General features: G+C 40.1%; 1 protein-coding gene across 1 annotated transcript; it reads left to right on the top strand.

Moving 5' to 3' along the window:
* The first annotated feature begins 4,027 nt into the window (after positions 1 to 4,027).
* On the top strand, positions 4,028 to 19,415 carry LOC133017657 (E3 ubiquitin-protein ligase MARCHF6-like). The gene is made up of 26 exons (XM_061083798.1): positions 4,028 to 4,252; positions 5,965 to 6,064; positions 6,503 to 6,576; positions 6,663 to 6,806; positions 7,510 to 7,582; positions 7,820 to 8,000; positions 8,440 to 8,674; positions 9,302 to 9,363; positions 10,209 to 10,241; positions 10,965 to 11,016; positions 11,156 to 11,214; positions 11,325 to 11,405; positions 11,698 to 11,766; positions 11,863 to 11,937; positions 12,162 to 12,296; positions 12,396 to 12,515; positions 13,339 to 13,439; positions 13,589 to 13,726; positions 13,967 to 14,162; positions 14,278 to 14,347; positions 14,458 to 14,639; positions 14,732 to 14,866; positions 15,629 to 15,718; positions 15,944 to 16,076; positions 16,516 to 16,651; positions 17,037 to 19,415. The coding sequence occupies exons 1-26, from the start codon at positions 4,234 to 4,236 to the stop codon at positions 17,119 to 17,121; spliced, it is 2,778 nt and encodes a 925-aa protein (XP_060939781.1). The 5' UTR covers positions 4,028 to 4,233; the 3' UTR covers positions 17,122 to 19,415.
* Positions 19,416 to 24,771: the final 5,356 nt, after the last annotated feature.

Below are 24,771 nucleotides of genomic sequence, written 5' to 3'. Positions count from 1 at the left end.
CTGGCAGGTCTACCTGCTGCTGCCATCCGACCTCTGCAGCTCATCCAAAAACCAGCAGCTCCATTGGTCTTTAACCTGAGTTCACTCACACTCCTCCGCTCCCTTCACTGGCTACCAGTGGCTGCCAGCATCAGTTTCAAAACACTAGTACTTGGTACCGTGCTGTGAACGGATCGGGTCTACTACATCCAGGACATGGTCAAACCTCACACCCCAGCCTGTGCAATATACTCAATATGATTGAGGATTTTTAGAAAAAAGTCAAATGAATTTAAAAAGTGGACAATGATCCCGTTTTCAGTAATCAATCAACCAAATGTTAACCTTGTCCTAATTCACATTTCAGTTTGTCTCATAGACTTAAATAAGGGGATAAGTCCTCTGTTCTTAACCCACAGGGGTAAAACGACTATCAAGAGTCGATTAAATTCATCAACACAGAAATGATCTGTTCACATGAAGAGAAACATAAATAAGACACGTCTCCGTCCAAATTAACGGGTTCAAAAAACCTGGCACTGCAATAAAACCATGTTTAACCCACAATATGAGAAAAGAGGAGTATTGTAATTATGTTGTATTTAATGATATTCGTATTGAGCAAAGATAATACTGACAAAAATACAGATCACATTATCAGGTGTTAAAAAAAATATGTATTCTTGAAAATGAATCAAATAAACTGATAAAATTAAAACTATTCAGATGAAAACAAATATTGACAGCAGAGTATAATATTCTTGATATTTATCGGCTATACGGTTCATCGGAGCAGATTTGAACATGCCTGTCGTAGGTCTTCAGATGTAAACAGTCATGTTCTAATTTGTTGCTCTGCACCAGATTATCCACTTATTTATTTCCTAGTAAAAAAACACATTTATTCAAGTTCTCTAGAAACAGGAATCATGTTTTTCCTCCCGTTTATACTGACAATGACGTTTCCTCCTGAAGAGACTTTAGTTTTTCTGTGTAAAACAAACAACGTTATTTTCAACTGACAAATTATTTCTTCGTGTAACCGAAACTTTGACTGAAAGATCCGAGTGCATTAATCTGCTCCGAGACCACATGGTAAAATCATTCTTTATTTAAGGGTCAACGGGAGGATCAAGTAAAATATGTTCATGGATGTGTTGATACAAAATATTAGCCGATCCTATAAAACTGTCTGTGTGACAAAGGCAGTGGTGTATAAAGTACTTGAAAGCCATACTTGAGTAAAAGTACAGATATCTTACCTGAAAGGGACTCCGGTAAAAGTAAAAGTCACCTGTCAGAAAATGACTTGAGTAGAAGTTTTAAAGTAGCTAATTTTAAATATTCTTAAGTATCAAGAGTATCTAGTGTTGAAATGTACTTAGGTATCAAAAGTAAAAGTACAAGTACCAAAAAACGCTGTTATATTTATAGTAGGCCTCTACAGCCACAAAACAACCCAAAATTGTTCTCTTCAAGCTTAATTTCAACTGACTGAAAAATTCTAACAACAATATACATATAATGTAAAATTTCACAAATTTGGAACCCCAGATGCTGAGATTCAAATAGTATTTGACTAGTGCATCTGAACTTCTGGGGACAACGAACCAACAAAGCAGAATAAACAAGTGCCTCTTGTGTCTACCTCTGAACACTAATAGACCACAGTGTAAGCACTAAAAAACTCTGTAAATATCACTAAACATGGACCTTTCATCAGCAGCAGGAATGATACACAATGCCCCTCATGATAACTCAGCAAAGGGAAACAAGATCTAGGCACACAAAATAAGAAAGTTCCTATTTTGTTAACAGCCTGCACAGTGCTAGTACTGAAAATACAAAAATCCCTGGACACAGTCTCGTTTTGCTGCAGGCCAAATTTCTGACCGAATAATAAAGACTGAACTGAACCGAGCTCCTGCAACTGCGGTCAAGCCAGCCGACACTCGCGTCTCTGTGGTCAAATCAGCTGACACAGATAATCTACTGCGCGCATATACTGACATTTATGTTAAATGCATCCAAAGAGTTTTTTCAAAATAAACTGTTGACATGGAGCATATACAAAATGCATAATTGAAAATGAAATGGACTGGTTTATAGTAAAACAAGAAGGATATATCGTCTCATGGTGTAATTTTTATGAATAGCATTTTGAGTGTATCAATTTAGAGATTTTACAAAATAAAAGTCACACATTTTTAGCTTCAAGTAGGTTCTGGATATTTCTGTAAGTATAAGTACTGTAAAAACACTTTGCTCAATAATTCCAGAGAGAGACTGATATGCCTGTGGTCAGGACCTCTCTGACTACCTACATACTGAATATCAAACATATTTACTGTATAGATTTGGAGATTTTTCAAAGTAAAGTCCAACATGTGTACAATCAAATCATGGATATTTCAAAGTACTGTAAAAACACTTTGCTCAATAATTCCAGAGAGAGACTGATATGCCTGTGGTCAGGACCTCTCTGACTACGTTCATACTGAATATTAAACATATTTACTGTATAGATTTGGAGATTTTCCAAAGTTAAGTCCAACATGTGTACAATCAAATCAGTTCATTTCTTGATATTTCAAATAACAATGACCATCTTCCGTGCTCAGATCTCACTGTGCGTCTCCCCCATAGAGTGCGGAACCGAATTTGTATGATGTATTGGACGTTTTTGTGTCTCCCGTTGCAGCAGTGTCCATCACTTTTAGCTGTCCTCTGTAAACACTTCCGATGTCGTTTTCTCTATTTGCTGCGTGTTTCTGTATTTGCTGCACATTTCTATATTTGCTGTCATTTCTGTATTTGCTGCACATTTCTGTATTTGCTGCATATTTCTGTATTTGCTGCGCATTTCTGTAATCTGTTTGTGTGCATGTGTTTTCTTAAGTTGCTGTGCGTTGAGCTCTCAGGGCCACCGTATGATACAACCGTGTATTGATTTTTGTGAAGATCGGTCAATGTGAACATGTTCACGGGAGGCTCGGGGGGCACCGTTGAGCCATTTTGCCACGCCTATTGAAAATTAATCCCGAATACGTACATTTTCACCACTTTCTAATTTTCTGCAAATTTTGGTAAGAATGTTAAAGCAATCAAAAAGCCAATTCATTTGCCTGAAAAAAAAATAAAAGACTAATAATCTTTACAATTTCAATAGGGCCTCACTGTCAGTGCCCAGAGGTCGGGCCCTACTGATGCATTTTCTAACTCGATACCAGGCTCACTAGAGAGGCTTCTGGGTTTATTCTAACTATGTTACCCAGGCTCTTGATTGTGGAACCTCTGTTCCATGTTATGGGTTTTGTTCCAGGAGGTTTATAATGGGCTACGAATATGACACACTTCTCAGTCATGGTGTCAACTCAGCTCAGGCTGTCCTACACACTGCACTAACTCTGTGGCTGAAAGGGATAGTTCACCAAAAAATGGAAATTCCCTGAAGAAGTGTTTGAGTCCACAAAACAGAATTCCAGGGGTGAACAACGTTGCAGCCAAATTCAATACAATCGAAGTAAATGGTGAGCAGTTCTACAAACATATTTGCGCATATTTGGCTACTTTTTCTATTATGGCACTCACAACCTGCTCATATTAAATATGTTTCAAATCCTTGAGATGTGCAACAGTTCACGATGACCCCGAACTGTCTGTGTGTCAAGTGTTGCCAGATAAGTGGATTTAAATCGTCCGTCACCTCATTCTTACTTGCTATATACTTGCTTGTAGCAGAAAGAAAAGTAAAAGTGTCATTGTAAAGTATATAAACTTTGATATTATTGCGGGTAAAGTGTCTTGTTTGAAACCAAATGACACGTCATGAGAAAATTTATTTTATTTATTCCACAGGCAAACGATATAGAAAATTAATTAATTAATTAAATCCTATTTAAATGAAAGAAATCCTGGATTAAGTTGCTATGATGATATTTACACCAGGAGCTTTGATCCATTAGTTCCTCCGATGACGTCATGTCCTCCAGTTTGGTAAATGGTCCACCGGGCTGGATGCTCTGTGTCGCCATCATGTGGGGAAATTACTGCACGATCACATGTTGCATTTAGGAAGTCCAGACTGCTCGCTGACGATGTGTGCGAGCGTTGTTATTAAAACACATTGTACACTGACGCTCACAGACACCTGGACACTGGCCTCCGCGGTATAAACACTGGTTCTACATGTAGTTATCGCAGTGGCTGACTAGCCTGAGCAGTGGAGCAGGGCTGCTTTAGCAGCCAGTCAAGATGGACACCGCAGAGGAAGGTAGCTAATGTTGAAACCTGATTGCCCTACTTGTTAGCGTTAGCCGGTAAATCAGCTCCTGCTAACACGGTACTGTGTAAACGAATAACTAACTGTGGTCACGTGCAGTGACTAATTCAACATTTGATCAAACTGACGAATGTTAACCGGAATTGGAGAATTCGTTAGCTAATTAGCGATAGCGTGTTTGCTAACTAGCATTAGCTTGCTTGCTATGTAGCATTAGCTCGTGTTTGTTAGCCATCAGCTTTTGTAAATAACATTAGCAACGTGAAGTTCCTGTTTTGCCTTTATTAACACTGATAGGTAGTTACATATAGGTAGACACCGAAATAGAACAGTCAGATTGAAGCCATTAAAAAACCTAATAAATAACATAGTTAAAAGTAAGCGTCGGATAAATGTGAAGCAACCCGTTATCATAACGTTACGTACACACTGCTAGCCAGCTAGCGACCAGCTGTGTCTGTTGACAAAGTTAAGAGTTTAACAAAGACATAACGTTTTAAAGTAATCCAGCTTGTTCAGCATGTGTGTCAACGTTGATTAAACAATCGTAACTCTCGGGTTGTTACGTTAGATGACAGCAGCACGATACACAGGGCTGCTGTTTAAACTATGGGAAAAGGAATCTACATTGTCACGTCGTGTTGAGGTATCTCAAAGTGGGATATTGTTGTTATCCATTTCTGTGTCAGTCAGCTCTGAGCACTGTGTGGATCCGAACTGGCATCATGTCGTTGCATCCTGGGCTAATTATAGCTGTTTTATTTTGGTCTTCCAGTGACATAGGTAATCCAAGGATTACAGTTTGCCCTACAGTCAGTGCCCTGTCCTCTTCTACTCCAGGAAGACACGTGGCTTACCTAAAACACCACAGTTAGCATAATGTGGACAGTTTAATAGACATCCTCAATTATTTTAAGATAATTTTGCAAATTTATCGAAATTCAAAAACGTAAATCTCTAATCAATTAAAGTATTCAGACCCTTTGTTGCTGCACTGACAGTTGTGGTGAAGTGCATCCTCTTTGCTTCAATTATTAATCGTTTTGATCGAGGTCTGAATTGACTGGTCATAGTTCAGAAAGGCACACCCCCGCTCACATGAGGTTGCACGATTCATTCTGCATGTCAAGATGTAAATCAAACTGTGAAGTCCAAGAAGATCTCTGTGAAGTTCACTGATCAAACCGGGGTATGGCAGGGAAAAGGTGTAAAACCCCTCCTGCAGCTGTTTAGTCTTCCCAGAGGCACAGTGTGAAATGTAAGGAACTGTTAGGAACCACCAGCTGGGTCTCTCCTTGAGTTGCCGGTCTCTTAGTGAAGATGGTGACCACAAACCTGATGGTCGCTGTTAACAGAGTTTTAGAGTCTTTCGGAGATGGTAGAACCTGACTGAAGGATGACTCAGCGTGGGGGTGGCAGCCTCATGCTATAGAGACAGCCCCATGAAAACATGCAGCTATAACTTGCTTCCAAAGAGGGTTCTATAAAGTACTTATTTAAGGTTCTGAATACTGTCATGACTGGAAAATGGCTGTTTTTTATATGTTTTTATACTCTTCTTTTTTAGTCAAAAGGTTCATTCAAAATTCAGGAACTGCACAGTCAAGTGTGGACAAATTAATGGTTCTGAATATTTTCTCAAGCCACTGTGTATCATATAAATATGTTTTTTTAAGTTACTGTACTTTGTGCCTACTGTACAGCTGACATCTGCCGGGTCTGTCGGTCAGAGGGGAGCCATGAAAAGCCGCTCTTCCACCCCTGTGTTTGCACTGGCAGCATCAAGTTCATCCATCAGGAATGGTAGGTTCAGTTTCTCGGAACATACATGTTTCCATGAACTTCTCATTTCATTCCATGTATCACATGGGTTAAAGTGACGATGGTACCTGTCTATTCTTTTATTAGTTTGCTCTTACGCATGAATTGGTTGGAATCAATTGTTGAAATGTAAGCTAACATTTGTAAAAACGTATTCTCTGGGGAAGAGAACAGCAGGGATTAAAGTAAAGAGATAATCCTTATTATAGTTTAGGGAATTAACACACAATATTAAGTGGGACATAAATTGAAACGTAACATATTGTTGGGCGAGAAAAATCACACTTTTAGGTCATGAACAATCATTAGAGCGCTGCATGATTTTACTACAGAGGGAGATTCTCAGACAAATAGTGCAGGTGATTTAAGTTTCCACCAGGTAAAAAGGGAAAACTAACTTGGTGTCTTTTGTTTTCACAGCCTACTGCAGTGGTTAAAACACAGCAGAAAAGAATACTGTGAATTATGTAAACACAGGTTCGCATTTACACCAAGTAAGTTGTTTGTTTTTCAATACATCAATGAAGCATTTATTTGTCACAAGCTCCTTTTACAGTTACTAATTCTGTCTTTTCTTCAGTCTACTCTCCAGACATGCCATCTCGCTTGCCTGTCCAGGATATCTTTTCAGGTCTGGTCACCAGTATCGGAACAGCCATCAGATACTGGTTCCACTACACACTAGTGGCCTTTGCCTGGCTAGGCGTTGTGCCTCTCACAGCATGTAAGTCCCATCATCCCATTGCCAAAACAAAAGGAGATTTCATCAGCAGTTTTCCTATTCTTACCACATATTGTATGCACTCCCTAACTTCAGTTAAACAGTTTCCCCCAAAAAAGTAAAGAAAACAAAGTTTTAGCAGTCCATTAAAAAACAAACTGTAAGGTTGAGCTGAACAAACAAACTTAAATAACCATTCAACACCAGCCTACAGCAGCAAATTTATTCAAATGTTTTAAGCCACAAATTATCGCTTTTACTCAAGTGGAACTAAGCTTTCATTGTTCTTATTGGCAAAGAATATTGCTCGTTAAGCTTTTTGACAGTTAAGGTGTGCAGTGATGAGAAACATTCGAGAGGCGAGGACAGTCAGTAGCTCAACTGGAAAACAGTCTGAATGTGACTTTTAAACTAACCTGTTAACTTGACTTCCAGTCATAAGTCTCCTGTGATCCCTTGTGATCATATCTCAATTACCAGCTCTATATCCAAATAAGAGCTGGATACAGAGCTCTTATTTGGATATAGTAAGAGCTCTACTATAATTACTATATATATATATATATCTGCATTGACATAATTTACTATCAATGCAGCATGACGTCGAGTAACATTCAGAAGAAAGTCCTGAATTTAGAGGGTGTTTTTTAGATCCTCGCAATGTTGTTATTGTAATTACCCTCTCATATGTTTGCTTTCCTTGCAGGTCGCATTTACAAGTGTCTATTTACAGGCTCTGTGAGCTCACTCCTCACCCTCCCATTAGATATGCTTTCAACGTAAGTTTGAATCACTCTCTTTTTGGGGGGTTTTGCTGCTCCTGTCTTCCACTGTCTTGCTCCCTCTCTGTTCCTCTGTTCCCCATATCTTGTACACTGGATTCATGTAAATAATTCCTTGAAGAATCCACCCATATGTCTTCTTTTCTTTCCCTTCGTTCTGCTCACCGTATCAAAGTTATGTCTGAAAATTTAGTAAAGTTTAATTAATCCTTGATGCACCATCTCCTCCTTCAGACAAAACCTGCTTGCAGACTGTCTCCAGGGTTGTTTTGTGGTCACTTGCACGCTGTGCGCCTTCATCAGCCTGGTGTGGCTCAGAGAGCAGATTGTCCATGGTGGCCCCCCTCAGTGGTTGGAGCAGAATCCACTGCCTTTGGTTCCCAACCAGCCCAACGGCCCTGCACCTGCTAATGAGGTGAGCTCAGTTTATGCTGAAGACTGCACAAGGTTCCTTTTTTCCAGCTGGCCAGGGATCAATTATATGTCACAGTTCTTTTTAACACTGGTGTAAAAAGATGGAGACAAGGTTGTATGTACAAGTGAATTCAGTTAATGTGTCTTAACGGCATTCATTTTGATTTGATGGATGTTTCTGTATTTCATTCCTAAATCAGACTATTTTATTGACACGCGTGCAGTTTGATTGAAGCCTTAGGACAGAAATATACTATAAACAATAGCAACAAATGAAAAGGCTGATGCTGATGGTTTTTTTTGGCTCATGCCTTAACTTTAAATTTATCATTGCTAGTTGCCACATAAGCAAATAAGGGCTCCAATATTACCTTCTGTCACTGGTGCAGTCTCCGTTGTAGGAGTACAGGAAGCTGTAACGTCTCTTCACGTTTCTGCAGGTGCCAGGTGGTAACGCTGCAGTCAACGCCCAGGCTGCAGCTGACCCCGCAGCAGCCCAGCACCCTGCAGACCCTGCCGAAGACGGTCTGGCTCCTGGCAACCCACATGAAGTAGGTAACCAGGGAAATGATGCTGAACCTGACGAAGACGATGATGGGGAGGAGGACGAAGATGAGGAGGAGGATGAGGAAGGAAGAGAAGAAGATGCTGCTGATGCCAATAATGGAGGACAAGGTCAGCGTGAGAATAAAAGCACAGAACTGGGATATACTTTGAAATAGTGATTGATTTTCAATTGTTTTTATCTCCGTCTTCAGTAGTATATAGACATTACTACAGACATAGTAATAAAACTATGTATGCGGGTTTGCCCATAGAGCTGTTGAACCCCTGTTTAAATAACATCAACATAAAAGCAGTGAAAACTAAAGATTAAACACCTGTCAAGTCTTTTGTGAGCTGTTTTCATTCCTCTATAATGGAATGTGTTAACCGTAGCAAGGAAACACAACCTAACCATGGTAATGGAGCTACATGGGGATACATGCTATATAACCCCCTGTACAGCAGAAAGGTTACACATCTTCCGCCGCAAACTAAAAACACATCTCTCCGACTATACCTTGAATAAAATTTTAAACTAACAATTTAGTAGCACTAAAATGGCACTTACTTATAGCACTTTGTAGTTTAGCTTTTTTGAAGAAATTGTACTTTCTTGATTCTTGTTGTTCTGGGTTTGTACCCTCATTGTTGAATGCACTTATTGTAAGTCACTTTGGATAAAAGCATCAGCTAAATGTAATGTAATGTAATATACTGTTCATAACTGTTTCTGTTGCTTCTTATTCTCCTTTGCAGAAGATTTAAACTGGAACGCTCTGGAGTGGGACCGTGCAGCAGAGGAGCTGACCTGGGAGAGGGTAGGAATCTGTTTTTTATGAATTCCCTGTTCAAATTAGGGCTTTGATGTTGCTATGTCATGATGCTAAAAAGGCAAAGTCAACGGAGGCTGTCAGGTTGTTTGCAGATGAAGTTGAGCTAAAGGGCTCGACAGGAAGCGTCCATCTTACGTTAGTTTGGTTAAGCAACTCATTCTTGGATATTTCAGTGATGTTTGTTGTTGATGACTTGGTGTAGGATCAGTAAAGTACATCCCTACTTCTATATTAATAGCAGCAGCTGTTTAACTAAGACCAGTCGTATTAAGTGGGAAATGGGCTGTATTTATTTAACGCTTTTCATGTCTTGATGACCACTCAAAGCACTTTACAGTACGGTTTATGCCAGTCACACAAACATTCATACAGTGCATCTATGAGCAGCACTTTTTCTTGGAGAGACAATTCGGGGCTCAGAGTCTTGCTCATGGCCACTTCGGGATGCAGAGGGGGAAGACTGGTATCGAACCACTGAGGAGGACGTTCCGCTCTACTCAATCAGCCACAGCTGATAGGCAGCTGAGGGGTAGAGCGGTCGTCATCCTACCAGAAGGTCCGCATTTCGATCCCAGTCCTCAACATCTATATGCAGATGGGGAAGATGCTGACCACCGACTTGCCCCTCATAGAAAAAAAAGTACTGCCAATACATGCACTGTATGAATATGTTTGTGTTTGAATGGCAAACTGTAATGTAAAGTGCTTTGAGTGCTCATTAAGACTAGAAAAGCTCTATATGAATTCAAACCAGTTTACAGCCGCCCAATACCATGTTCATTTATTTGTAATGTTAGGTGATAATTGACACTGATTTCTTTATGTCCCAGATGCTGGGACTGGATGGCTCCTTGGTGTTCCTGGTAAGTGCACACAGCTTTTAATTTGTATTCCTTACTGTTTCAACATTAATGTGGCTATGTTGACTGTTAACGGTCATGCTGACTTTGGACTTCTGTAAACAACTTTCATCATGGCAGTGTAAGCCTCCTAAAGATTTCCAAGTAAACATGTTTGAATACATAAATACTTTCAAACACCAGGCTCTGACAAGGTAAAGACAAAAAGTAGCTGCTGGGAATGTTCTTTTTGGTTAACTATGGGGATCTATGCTGTACCCCTGCTAATTTATTAAATTTGAGGCAGCCAATCATTTGACAGCAGTACAATACATAAATGAATGTCTGGACCAATCTACTGGAGATGTATCTATTGTCAAGAATGGTCCCACCTGTGTAAATAAGTTGCAACCCAATAAGTCTTCTCTTATAATATTCTTGCCAACTACCAATGTGGTCAAAATGTCCACTCTCTTACACTAAAAAAGGTATTTCAGCTTGTTAAAAGTCAGTTGTGCGCAAATCCTTGTTTCCTGACTTTTCACTACAGGGGCATCAAGTTCAAAGAATGGACAACCTAATAATCACAACTGCAACATATATTGAAAATATGCCAGTCTGGAATTTACTGGAATTAGTCTTAAACATCTTCAATAATGATATAATACAACTATAACCTTCATTGTAGCTGTAGCTAGAAATGCTGTACCATTGACAGAGCAATGTGTTTTTGTGTGATTTCTCTAGGAGCATGTCTTCTGGGTGGTGTCTCTAAATACACTCTTCATCCTTGTCTTTGGTAAGTTCAACCTTAGTGTAGTGATGAACTGTGTGATCTGTGTATTACCCTTATTCAAGCATTTTATTTTGATGGAAAGACCATCAGTATAGTCTACAGTTCTTTCTGCCTTAACCTCTTTGTCCCCCCCCCCCTTTAGCTTTTTGTCCATATCACATCGGCCACTTCTCTGTGGTTGGACTGGGCTTTGAGGACTATGTGAGTGCACAGCGATGTCTGAGAGGAAACTTGAACAGTTTGAATTATTTACTTATATTTGGGTTTGCCATTCACTGATCCAATTTCTTTGATATCATATCTGGTTTCAGATTAAAGCTTCACACTTTGACGGCCTTGTCACCACCATACTGGGTTACATCCTCCTAGCAGGAGCTCTCATGGTTTGTCATGTATCCTCCTCACTGATCAAATTACCTCATGGGTATGAGATATTGCAGTTGTGTTTCTGCTGCCTGACATAGTATCAGTCATTTATGTCTGTGTTTTTGTTTTCAATTCCACAGTTATTTAGAATTTATTTAATTTATTTCCCAGAAAAGGGCCACCACTTCAGTCTTAATAGAAATGTTGTCTAGTCATGCGGTTACATACTAGGTCAAGCCAGTGGTCAACCTTTAGACTAGATATTATGTTTTATTTTTTCTCACGTTGTGTGTCAGTCCTTAACTGTTCCCTGTTTAGGTACTAGCTTCGTTGGTAAGATTCCAGCGGTCCAGACGACTCCTGGGTGTCTGCTACATTGTTGTCAAGGTAAATTAGGATGTCTCCAAACCACAAGAAGGAAAAATTAGGAATACAGAAAGTATGTTTGAAAACAGACACTAAATTGTATTTGTATTGTCACAGGTGTCCCTGCTGGTTGTCATGGAAATAGGCTTGTTCCCACTGATTTGTGGCTGGTGGCTCGACATTTGCTCACTGGTAAGACAATTATACAGAGTACACTGATTCTGTTTGTCACATACTGACCCCTTAATGACTTAACAAAACAGACTGAATGCAGTTGATGAAGAAAATTGGTCGGCGTTCTATTTGGAAACCCAAATTCTATTCATTTGACCAAATTATAAAAAGAGATTCTCATCAGTTCTTGTCATTATTATGAAAAACACAGACCATGCACCCTGTCCCTTTGTTGATTGCAGGAAATGTTCGATGCCACCTTGAAAGACAGGGAGCAGAGTTTTGACTCGGCTCCTGGTACGACGATGTTCCTCCACTGGCTGGTCGGCATGGTCTACGTCTTCTACTTTGCCTCTTTCATCCTTTTGCTTCGAGAGGTAACATGAATTTCTCAGCAAGTCACAATAAGACACTGTGAATTCCCAAACTATTTATAATATTCTAAATGTCTAACCTGCAAACGTGTTTGTGAACAGGTTCTTCGGCCAGGTGTGCTGTGGTTCCTGAGGAACCTGAATGATCCAGACTTTAACCCAGTCCAAGAGATGATCCACCTGCCCATCTATAGACATCTGCGGAGGTTTATTCTCTCTGTGGTCAGTCGCACATCCCCCTCATCTCTTTTCCGCCAAAACTAACCTTCAGTGGCATAACAACAACAACATGAGATTTCTCAAACAATCACTCAATTATATCACATTTTATTTGTGTAGCCCATATTCACAAATCACAGTTGTCTAATGGGGCTTAACAAAGTGCAGAATTCTGCCCTTGACCCTCATCAAGAGGAAGGACAAATTCCAGAAAAAAACGCATAAATAACGGGAAAAACATAGAAATCTCAGAAAGCCACATGTGACAGATCCCCCTTTCAGGACAGAAAGGAAGGTATGAGATGCCACGAGTAGCAGAGCACATCAATAAAAAAACAGTATTTACAACATTGATGAGAAAGGACAGTGGACAATCAAAAAATACCATTTTCATATAGAGTCAAGAAAAGGTTAGAGAAAGAGAATATTTAAGTACATATAAACTCCAGAATCAAATTTGTGTCCTTTAAACAGTCTCTTGAACCAAGTTATAAAGAAGTAGATTGTTCTGTTTTCATTTGCCGAGATGAAAAACAGTTTTCAGTGGAGCCACTTTCCATTGAAGAAATAGTCTCTGTTAAACATCTGATGGTGTGGATTATGCAGTAATAACAAAATAACAGTGGAAAGACATGATTCAATCAAAAGGGTCTGTTATAGTTGAAATTTGTTTGAACCCGAAATGATCCTTTTTTTTACTATTACCAAAGTAAAATCTACTACACATGCTTTTCAGCAACCAAATGCTTATTGAAACTATTTGTGTTGCACTGTAAAAGTATAGGGATACTCTGTGCCTAACCGAAAAATCTGTGTGTGTTTCCAGGTGGTGTTTGGTTCCATAGTTTTGCTGATGCTTTGGCTCCCCATTAGAATCATTAAACTGTTCTTCCCAACCTTCCTTCCTTACAACGTCATGCTTTACAGGTACACATGACATCACACAAAATGTACTTTCAGAAGGTTATATCTGTTTTAGCAACAAAAATAAAACGGAGCCATTTCCAACATATTTGACAGTGTATTATAAACTGAATGTGACTTGTGTCAAGCTGTGGTTTATGTTGTCCCTGCAGTGATGCCCCAGTGAGCGAGCTATCGTTAGAGCTGCTTTTGCTTCAAGTTGTTCTGCCGGCACTGTTGGAGCAGGGTCACACTCGTCAGTGGCTCAAGCGGCTTGTTCACGCCTGGACGTTCACAGCTGGATACATGCTGTAAGCACAAACAAACTCACACACTGCAGGTTTACATGTTAAATGGTCGAATAGCGTATAAGCTGAAATATAACTTGTTGCTTTTCTAGATGATCTTTATCATATTTGGTAAAAACAAGTATAACAGTTTTTGTGACTGCCAATAGTTCCCAAGTCATAGTTTTCTTTTCATGTGCTATGACTTCTAGTAAACGTGAAGTGACTTTACAACAAATTAATTCCTCAAGTTTCTCCCCACAGTGACCTTCACTCCTACCTGCTCGGAGATCATGAAGATGAGGACAACCAACCACTCAACAATCCTCCCGGTCGCCATAACAACAACCGAATCCCAGGCCTAGGGGAGGGGCTTCACGCTGCCCATCAGGCTATCCTGCAGCAGGGCGGTCCTGTGGGTTTCCAGCCGTACCACCGGCCTGTCCAATTTCCCCTCAAGGTGACTGATGCCAGGACAGTTCTTCATGTCATATTGCCACTGATGAAACTAGTGCTGCTCTTAACATTTCCGATACAAATTATTTTTATTGTTTTCTGTTTGTTTGCCTGTTCAGATCATTCTATTGGTCGTCTTCATGTGTGTGACGCTGTTACTGGCTAGTCTGCTCTGCCTGACGCTACCAGGTAAGTTGTAACCACATGCAGTCATTTTCTGCATTTTACTGTTGCTCCTCTCTGCTCTGCGTTGTCATTCTTCTCATCTCTAATTTTTACCTGTTCTCCTCTTCTCCCAGTGTGTGTGGGTCGCTGGCTGATGTCTTTCTGGATGGGCAGTGCCATGGTTCATGAGCTGTACACAGCAGCCAGTGGGCTCTACGTCTGCTGGCTGGCTATCCGAGCCGCCACAGTGCTGCTGTCCTGGATGCCACAGGGGCGAAGTATCATCATGCTCAAAGTCCACGAGTGGACGCTCATGGTAATGTGACTAGTCTTCCCAGGAAATGGCATAAATGAAACTCTTACTGAGGCAAATGTTTGTATTTCAATGTGCTATCTTGTTTATTACAGATTCTAAAGACCATTGTGGTGGCTGTGCTGTTAGCTGGAGTCATACCTCTGCTGTTGGGTCTGTTGTTTGAGCTGGTCGTTGTGGCTCCTCTCAGAGTCCCACTGGACCAGACACCACTGTTCTATCCCTGGCAGGTAGGACCATGGAGTTGAAGATTGAGACATTGAAACCTTGGTCAAAGGTTATGTTCACTGTCTATTTTGCTGTGAATTGCAGGCGGTACGCAGACACAATAGGCCTGACCCCGACTCTCTAGAAGAGCAGTGTGGCTCACACACGCACAGGCAGTGTGGCCAATTGATAACATAGAAATGAATAACAAGATGTTCCGCTATGCACACACGACACTCATGCATCCAGCGTGGCCTGGGTGTGAGGCCTCAGTTATGCTCCCTTGCTGACACAGACCGCTGCAGGCTCCAAAGATGTGTAGCAGTTCATATCAAACTACTTTTTAGTCCACTTGCGTTCTACTCAGAGAAGTACACAAGCAATCAGTGTCCTTGTAGACCTGGTATTTGCTGATGTGAAAAGTAAAACACAAGTTTAACCAATTATCTTGTGCATGTGTTTTGTCAGTAGTGCTGGGTATCAGGCCCCAGTACTAGACATCCAATATCATGCATGTATTACACCATTTTATTGTTCTTGTTGATGCTGCTTGTTGTGAGACATTTTACACATAAAAATGTAATTCTTTCAACAAATATATTGTAGCAAAATCAGTTTGTTACTTAAAGATATTTTTGGCACACAATTCAATTCAGCCAACATTTAGTCTCCTTCTCAAGGTCACACAAACAGGTTTTCATGATGTTAATACCGAACAGATGCTGAAATGTTGAGACAAAGCTCATTGTGTTGTGGTTGTTTATTGATTGACCTTTGTGTGGCAGGACTGGGCGCTTGGCGTGCTTCATGCTAAAATCATCGCTGCCATCACACTGATGGGCCCTCAGTGGTGGCTGAAAACTGTCATCGAACAGGTCAGTGTCTCCTCTGTCCAGCTTCATGTGATATTAACAACATAGTCAAGAGGAATAAGATGTGTGGAAATATGGCTTTATGTAAGTACAGTGGAAGATATTGTCCATTTTGTAATAAAGTTCACCAGTTAAAATTGAAGTGTATGGTAATTTTAAGAAAAAGAATTGAGCTAGTATTGGAAAAGTGAAGTAAAAGTATTGGTATCGTCCCTCTTGCTGCTGTAGGTGTATGCTAACGGTATCAGAAACATCGACCTCCATTTCATCCTGCGACGACTGGCTGCTCCGGTCATCTGTGTCTTGCTGGTGTCTCTCTCTGTGCCCTACATCATCTCCAAAGGCATTACACCACTGCTTGGTAAGTCTTTATGGACGGTTATTTGTCTGACCTTCACAAGTATCAAGTTTGAAGTTAGTGGATGAACAGAGCAGATTCATCTCCTCCGTTTTCCCTCACTTCTCCATTTTTTCTTATACGCCTAACCTCCTAGTATGAAGTTCGTAGAAACTGCCGAGCCTCTCACTCTGAGATTAACGTTCATACATGCTCCTCCTCCGGAGAAAATACAGAGGATCTGCTGAGTCCAGTGCATGTCTGAGAGCAGCTTAAGTCGCCCTATTTCACTTTTTTACGTGTGTTTTTGATGTTGAAGTGGAGGAACACATTTAAACAGCCAGTCAATTGAGTTTCCAAAGCCCTTAATGGAAATTATGATTTTAGTCATAGTGTGGACCAACATCATCATCTTGTCAATGAAAAGTGATCATCCTTCTGTTGTCCCTCCTCGCTGCTGCAGGTGTTCAGCCAGTGATGCAGACGCTGGTGGACAGGAGGATCTATCCCTTCCTGCTGATGGTGGTCATACTCTTGGCCATTCTCTCCTTCCAGATACGACAGTTCAAACGCTTATACGAACACATCAAAAACGACAAGTCAGTACACCACCAAAATGTCTTTCAGCATGAACTTCCACTTGGGGGCAAACAAGCTGTGTTTTTATTTTACTTCTATTCATCTTGAGAAATTTCTGTCAGTGGTCAGATTCTTTGACGACCAAAAACTGGAAGGATCACACATCTGTGATATATGTGATTTACTTTTTAATAAAACAAAATAATATGCACAACACAAAAAGGCCATGTTGTTGTTCATGTTGACACATGAACGTAGAGCCAAAAGCTCCTCAAACATTCTGTTTTGTGACTGAGAATGATACTCAAAAAGTAAAACTAACCCAACTGAAAAGTAAAATTGAGTGCTGTGAATGTCAATCCTTCAGTTATTTCTTAACAGCGCTCTTTCCCGTCTCTCTTACAGATATCTAGTCGGACAGAGACTTGTAAACTATGAACGTAAGACAGGCAGGAGCACATCCAGCGCCGCCCTCAGCAGCTCCTCGTAGAGCTGACTCTGCTGCGGGATCACTGCAGCTGACTCGCTCTGTCCAGCACTGGGAGCTCTGTGGTGAAACCTAACTGTGTACTTCAAACACGACCTCTTAACGTATGACTGAGCTCTAGTTCTAACCATCAGTACTGCAACAGCCGGTTTGGAGACAGTTTCAACGTAATTTTGTGAACAAGGTTGTTAACCCAACCTGTGAAGACTGTCGGCATGAGTGAAACTCAGCAGAACCACGACCGTGTTAATCCTGTCTAATCTCTCTGTTTTCATGTTCAACGCGGCTGTCATTTTAAGTGGTAATGGTTTGCGAAGTCAGGTCAGTTGAGCTAGGCTTTTACCGCAGATTGTGGTTCCCTTTGTTTTTTTAATGAGATATTGTTTTGGCCACACTGTGTCTCTGAGCAGGACATTTTCAGGGTTGCGAAGTAGGCAATTAAGACGCCCTTGTGGATCTGCTGCTGTTGTATGTATCAGATGGCACCCTTCACCAGATTGAGGTAGTCAGTGAAAAGGAGGGAAAAACATCACGTAGCAATGTGATTGTATTTTTTTGTTGATTTTTTTAATTAGATGTGTTTTCATTGATTTTTAGTGTTAGTTGCTGGAGTGAACTGTTAGATAAGCGTTAGAGGATTCATTTCAACTGAAGGTGCAGAAAAAGACCGAGACACACTCTGGACACAGCCCAGGAAATGTTTCTGTTCCCTGATATACTCTCCTATGAATTGTTAAACAGTCCTGGTTGTGTACGACCTTCCTGAGCTTGAAATCCAGCAACAGAAGAGGAGATTATGAACCTGAAAAAAATCCCATGTTGGAGTGCAGCACATAAAAGGCATCAAAGAACATTTAAACAGTAAAAGTGGCCTTTCAGAATTCCAGTAGGTTCTTGAGTAACACCTTTTAGTTTCACCCTGATTGCTTTATATACATATTTATTCTCAAAGATTTAAAAAGTAATTGTGAGCTGACTGGTCGTCAGTGGCCTGTAATTCTGTCAATCGGCTGTTCAGCCTCTGACTTCCTTGTGTCCTGTTCTGAGACAACAGCTGAAACCAACTCTAAAAAACAAAACACTGAGTCAAGTAATTCAATGCAGGTTTCCCCATCAGGAGATCAGTCAGTGGATATGGCCACTGTTTACCTTTGACATGTCATACCTTTAAACATCTCAGGTTTTCCTTTCTTTTCTTCTTTTTTAAATGTAATTTCCCTCGCTGTCCACTGTTGAGGTTAATCAGTCAGGCTGTGACAGCAGCTGTCTAAATGTTTGGCCTTTGTAGTGGGATTGTTTCTGGAGGAAGCTTCATCTGCTCTCTTAAAGTTCCCACTTGACCCACTTGATCATCATTAAATAGAAATGGGAATCTTCTCTCTCCACATCTTAGAACCAGGAGATAGTTAGCTCACCATAGCATAGCTTGGCATAAAAACTGGAAACACAACAAGACAAACTGTACACAATGTCACTTTGCAGTATGACAAGGGAGTCTGCTGTTCATCTGGCCTCAAGACACAAGTGTTCTCATTTAGCAAGAGAATAAACATACACTGTATATAATTAAGTATTTGGTTAAATGTATGTAAAGTATATGACAAATCCATGACAATTGAATTGAAGAATTTTCAAAACAGATGTTTGAAAGACCAGTCATAGTATCTGAAACAAGCTCCTGCCATTCTTTCATGGGGAGATTTTATCTTTTAATTTTTTTTTATTTTGTTTTTATTTTTGACAAGAGTCAAGCAGAGGTTAAGATGATTTTGTTTTCATGCAAATGTGTTAATGGGCTGCACTTTATTACACTGTAAGAAATAATCTCAGTCTGTGTGTAACTGGGGCAACACAGCAGGGTTTGTGTGTTCTTCACTGAGGTGTCACTGTTTCACTGTGGTGACTGCACAATATCTTTGACATCAAAGGCGAATTTGAGTTAAGCGTCTGTTGTTGACACTGTACCTGTATTAGTGTTTTTACTTGGAGTTTGGTAAATATAAATTGCTTTTCTATCGATAGGGATTGTGAATGACTTTAACTTTAGTGCTGACAGCTATAGCATAGCTGTGTGGAATGCTCACATTATATATGATGCTATAAAGTGACCTTTTAGTATCTCGTTGAACTGAGCTGGACACTTAACATTTTGGTCTTGGAATTTCAATTTTTAGAATCAAATGATTTCTATTTTTATATGTGCAAAAAAGCAGTGGCATGTACTTTAACACAAACGTATAAACTTACAGGTCACTGTTGGTTCACTAACATGAAACAATAATAAATCACTGTTCTGAGTTTTTGAGTGCAGTGTCATATTTACAGTGTGGACTTAATGCTCTTCAAACATGTTGCCCGTGTTTTGTTTTTTTTAACTCTGGTTCCCAAACATAGTTTAGGGACATGTCTCCACTTTCAGATATGAATGCTGCCCCATTTGGAGCCAGAGTGTGTACTGAGGTCCTGCCAATACATGAGAAAAAATGAGTTTACTTTTTACCTTTGTCCATGTCCCATTACGACTGACACTGCAGCCAGACACCAGGGTGCAATTGACTTGTTTTGGCTTCACTTAAGAGGAGCGGTCATGTCTTATATCCTGATAACAAGTATCACAGTTCCCTATATTGCTGTTGTGACGCCCCCTAGGTGCTTAAAGTGTAATACCGAGACAGTGAGTAGTCTAGAACAAATCTTTCTACAGACGTCTTTGATATATTTCCTTATAAATGACTGGATGAAATTACTTCACATTTAAATAAAGACATTTACTTTGAGATGTTCAGACATCCTGTTCTGTGGTGACTATAATTTATGCAGAGGTTTTTTACTTGCTCATGATATTGCCTTTTGTTGGGAAACCAACGAGTGTGAGTTGGTATCAGTTTCTCTGTAAAGTAAAACGACAGCCGATCAGTTATTTTTTTTCTACATGAGACAATACAGATTTATTGTCAGTCTGTCTTACATTCATCTAATTAAACAGGCACAGAGGAATCACTGAAAAAGCACCATCTGCTCTGAGTAATCAGCATCAACTATTCTCTATTCCATATTTAATCCAACAGAGGTGATGCTTTATTTCAAGAAAAATAATAATAATACTAGTAATGAAGTAATAAGCAATGAATCTTGAATGGGGAAAAAATATTGGGACCTTAAGCACAACATTTTTCAGGCAATCATACCAAGCTTATTCTTCTCTTCTTCCAGATGTATGTTTTGGTTAATTATCCTTTTTGGAGCAGACAAAACTGTCTGATGCCTCAATAATCTTCTGAGTTCACTGTGCCCTGCACTGATTCACATAACTGAGCCTCCTCCACGCTTCACGGAGGGGACGGTGATATTCTCTTCCAGACCATTTTTTCCTCTGGGAACACAGAGTTTATTTTATTTCGTCTGTCTTAAGGAAATTTCCCAGCAGCATTGTAATGTCTCCAAATGCATTTGATAAAACACCTGTCAGACAGTTTATATGTTTTTCTGTAACAATGGAATCTTCTTCCATGAAGCCACTTTCAGTCAGATATTGACACATGCTCTTCTTGGTGTTTTCCTTTGTTCTTCGTCCACCACCTGAACTGTCACTCTGTTCTCTCTGGTGATCATGTTCCTCCTGCAGTCAGGGAGGATCTTGATAATATATCAATATTATTTGTTATTCCCCAACATGCTTGGGAAATGTTTTCTTCCTTCCTTCCTCAGAAAACGTTCTTTTCATTCTTGTCACTGTTCGGTGTGGTTAACACAATAATACCTAAGCACACGATGAGGACCTTTCGCCATTTTAAAAGAGCTGAATGATTGAATAAAGTATTAAAATAACCTGTGATATATACTGAGGACAATCTGCTTTAATTATCGTGACAATTAATTGCAACCTCACCTCCTCAAATGGGTTCCGATAATTTGTCAACACAAATGTAGTAGATCTTTATAGCAAGAATTCAGCTCTTTTTACAGTTTCAAATGAGTGAAGACCAAAAAGATTTAAATCAAAAAGCTTTACAGTTTTACTGTGTTATTTCAGTGAGGTGTTTACACTTTATAGACAACATATTGTAACAGCAGTTGCATCTTGTGTGTCTTGTAAATGTGTAAATGTGTCTGGTCTTTTAAGGCCTCAGTTCTGTTCGTTCCTAACAGTTTCACATTGTCACAGAAAATCTAAATGAAAATTGTATAATTTTGAAAAAAACGTGTTTTAAACCAACCTGGCTCTGATTTGAAATCGTGTCTCTTCCTGAATGAAAACGTTCCTTTGGGAAACAGGAAGCAGGGTTTATTTCTGCTGAATCCAATTATGCGTCAGCTAATGCACAGTCTTAACAGTTTTGGAAGCCAAGAACAGATTAGCAGCATATGCAGCTGAGACAAGATTTCTGCTGTCAAGATAAATCAGATTTTTCCAGTCTGCACTTCATGTTTCACATTCCGATCAACCTTTTCATAGCAATTAAATCAGAGAGTAAGTGTCCCTCCTTAAGGAGCTCTGAGGGGATTAATGCTGCGTCAGAAAGGCCTTCCATTCTTCTGCTACTCTATCTTAAAACCAGACTTCAGGCTCAAAACAAAACAGTAAAACTTTCCAACTGTTCCGGGTCACATCTACAAACACTGACGGATAATAAATTAATCTTACAGTTTTTATTGTCTCAAATGTGGATTCCTGCAGAATTTGTACAACGCTACCTTTATTTTGAAAGGTTCAGCAATTTACATTGTATCATGGTAGGATAAGAGTTATCTTTACTTTAGATAAGAAATTCCCACTGTGGGATTATCAGTTTTAATGATAGTAACTGTAGCTGCAATATAAAATAAAAAGAATATCTTAAGGGGAGAAGACTGATTGTGTGTTTGTTGTTCTTTGTTTGTGGTTTGAACTGTGTTATGAGACCTTTGAGGGTTTTCAATTATTTTATTCATTCAAAGACTTCCTGCAAAACTGTATTCAGCCTTTTCTGTTATCTATGTACTTTAAAGATAAATCTTTGAAGATAAATTCACGACTGGGTGCGAGTTTGATCTTTTATTCTATCACTTACATTTTTTTTGTGCTATTTTACGACTTTGATTACTTCTAATTATGATTTGAGCTGAGATGAGGGGCCTCTGTAGTGCCTGTTTGAGCTCCTCAAGATAATCGGAAAGAACGAGGGATCTTCACAGCAAAGCAGGTCTTTCACTCATTCACTCTTGTCTTGTTTAAGCCGCACTCACAGAGGGGATGGAGACCTGCTCTGGAGCTATAACTAGCAAATATCAAAGACGTAAAGTGCGTGGCAAAACAAATCTTTTCCTCCAAGTGTTTGTCAGATCTGCTGTGATCTCGACTATGCGAGGGGCCAGTCGTTGCTCAAAAGTCAGCAGATCAGTAAGCGATTGTGCAAGAAGTCTTGGAGGCTGTTGACTACATCACTGCAGCTGTGCCTCACATCTGGCTCTGTCTTGCTGAGCTGATCAAACCCATGGTGCATGAGGGAGGAATTCTATGGTTGAGCCCTTTGGAAAAATCAGGACTCTGGTGTTCTGCTGGCACACATGTGTTTCAGACTCTGACTCAAGCATCGCACTGACTCGTTAGTTAGAAACAAGGGTTTTTTAATGTAGATAAAAGCCCATAATAATCAGTTTTAACGACTGCAACTGATACATCCCACCCCTCTCCTATTGTCAAAGCTACAACCCCAAAACACATCAACATGAAAGAAACTGCTTGAAGCCGACTCTCCTGTAACTCGCTGGCAGGTACACTAAATTAAATGATTGGCTGTTAGGATGCGAGGAGAACTTCAAAAAAGATTAAAGGTGAATGAACTATCAACCGTACTAAAGATATTGATGGCTATTTTAATAATATATTATACTTCTTGCTAGGGTAGGCAGTTGTGTTCACCAGCCTAACAGATTCAGATGCATACCATTATAGACAGTTTCTAAGATGCCAAAAAATACACCTTGAATTGTGCACTATGCCTTTCTGGATTTTAAATCCAATAACACCTTAATGACTCAGAGTCAGGCGATGGGGACGTCACTCAGACTTGAACCCGTCTCATACTCGACTCTGACTCTTTCTAGGTGATTCTAGTCCTTCCACTGTGCTCTGTGTACACATTAGGTCACATGGGTGAGAAATCCCCATGTCGGCTTGACCAGTTGAACTAATGACATTTATAAGGAATATCTATTTTTCTATTTCTAGATTACTTTATTTTACGCATTATTCTCTCTGTTAAGTTATTTTTATGTGGACAGATAGTTTGAACTTGCTGGTTTTCTTCTGTTGTCGCTATGTAAATAGATATTCAGGGAGGTTCAGTTTAAGACAAGTCTATTTCTGCTTGTACCATTTTCACAGTTTGTTGTATTCCAACAGCAAACATGTCAACTATCTTGTCACTGGCTCGGGGAATGCAATAGGGGAGCTGGAGATGGAGCTAGAGAGAGAGAGAGAGAGAGAGAGAGAGAGAGAGAGAGAGAGAGAGAGAGAGAGAGAGAGAGAGAGAGAGAGAGAGAGAGAGAGAGAGAGAGAGAGAGAGAGAGAGAGAGAGAGAGAGAGAGAGAGAGAGAGAGAGAGAGAGAGAGAGAGAGAGAGAGAGAGAGAGAGAGAGAGAGAGAGAGAGAGAGAGAGAGAGAGAGAGAGAGAGAGAGAGAGAGAGAGAGAGAGAGAGAGAGAGAGAGAGAGAGAGAGAGAGAGAGAGAGAGAGAGAGAGAGAGAGAGAGAGAGAGAGAGAGAGAGAGAGAGAGAGACTAAATGGATTAACATGCGTCAGTTGAAGCAAATGTCTCTCATCCCATTGCCGGCGATCGTCACACAAGCCCAGGGTTCCTCCACAGGGAAACACAGGATTAGTTACTGTTTCCAACCAAGACGACAACCCGTTCCTTTGCTTTCCACAGGACAACTTCAACTTTAACTTCCACTTAACTCTTCAAAAAGTCGATTCAAGCTGCCTTGCTGAAACTGGACTTAACTGAAAATGTGACTCTGAAGAACCGATCGAGGAGGAATATGTGTGACGTTTCATTTCTATTGACTGTGTTTGGTCACATCATTAGTATGGACTGATGACTTCAGATCATGCACATGATCAATATTTGCTGGGAAACACAGGATTAGTTACTGTTTCCAACCAAGACGACAACCCGTTCCTTTGCTTTCCACAGGACAACTTCAACTTTAACTTCCACTTAACTCTTCAAAAAGTCGATTCAAGCTGCCTTGCTGAAACTGGACTTAACTGAAAATGTGACTCTGAAGAACCGATCGAGGAGGAATATGTGTGACGTTTCATTTCTATTGACTGTGTTTGGTCACATCATTAGTATGGACTGATGACTTCAGATCATGCACATGATCAATATTTGCTGGTGACATTGTGGCATAGAGGATTTGTAACATCTGTGGAGAGCTGAAGATGTATTTGACGATGACAGAGGACTAGCAACAGGTGCAATGATCGTATGCCTCCGTTGTGACCTTTCAAAGATGAAAAGGAGTTAAGGTCAAGAACCTGGCCAGATTAATTGTCATCTGGGATGAGACGCTGTATTGCGGCGGGCCAGTGGACATAAGCTCTAGTTCCTCCTAGAGTTGTCCTGGCACCCCACGATAATTGAAAAAGTGTGTGTGGGAGGTTTTAA

This window comes from Limanda limanda, chromosome 13, assembly GCF_963576545.1.
Source record: "Limanda limanda chromosome 13, fLimLim1.1, whole genome shotgun sequence".
In the NCBI taxonomy this organism is placed as follows: Eukaryota; Metazoa; Chordata; class Actinopteri; order Pleuronectiformes; family Pleuronectidae; genus Limanda; species Limanda limanda.
Note: the sequence above shows the minus strand (reverse complement) of the source record. Positions and strands in the feature narration are given on the sequence as shown.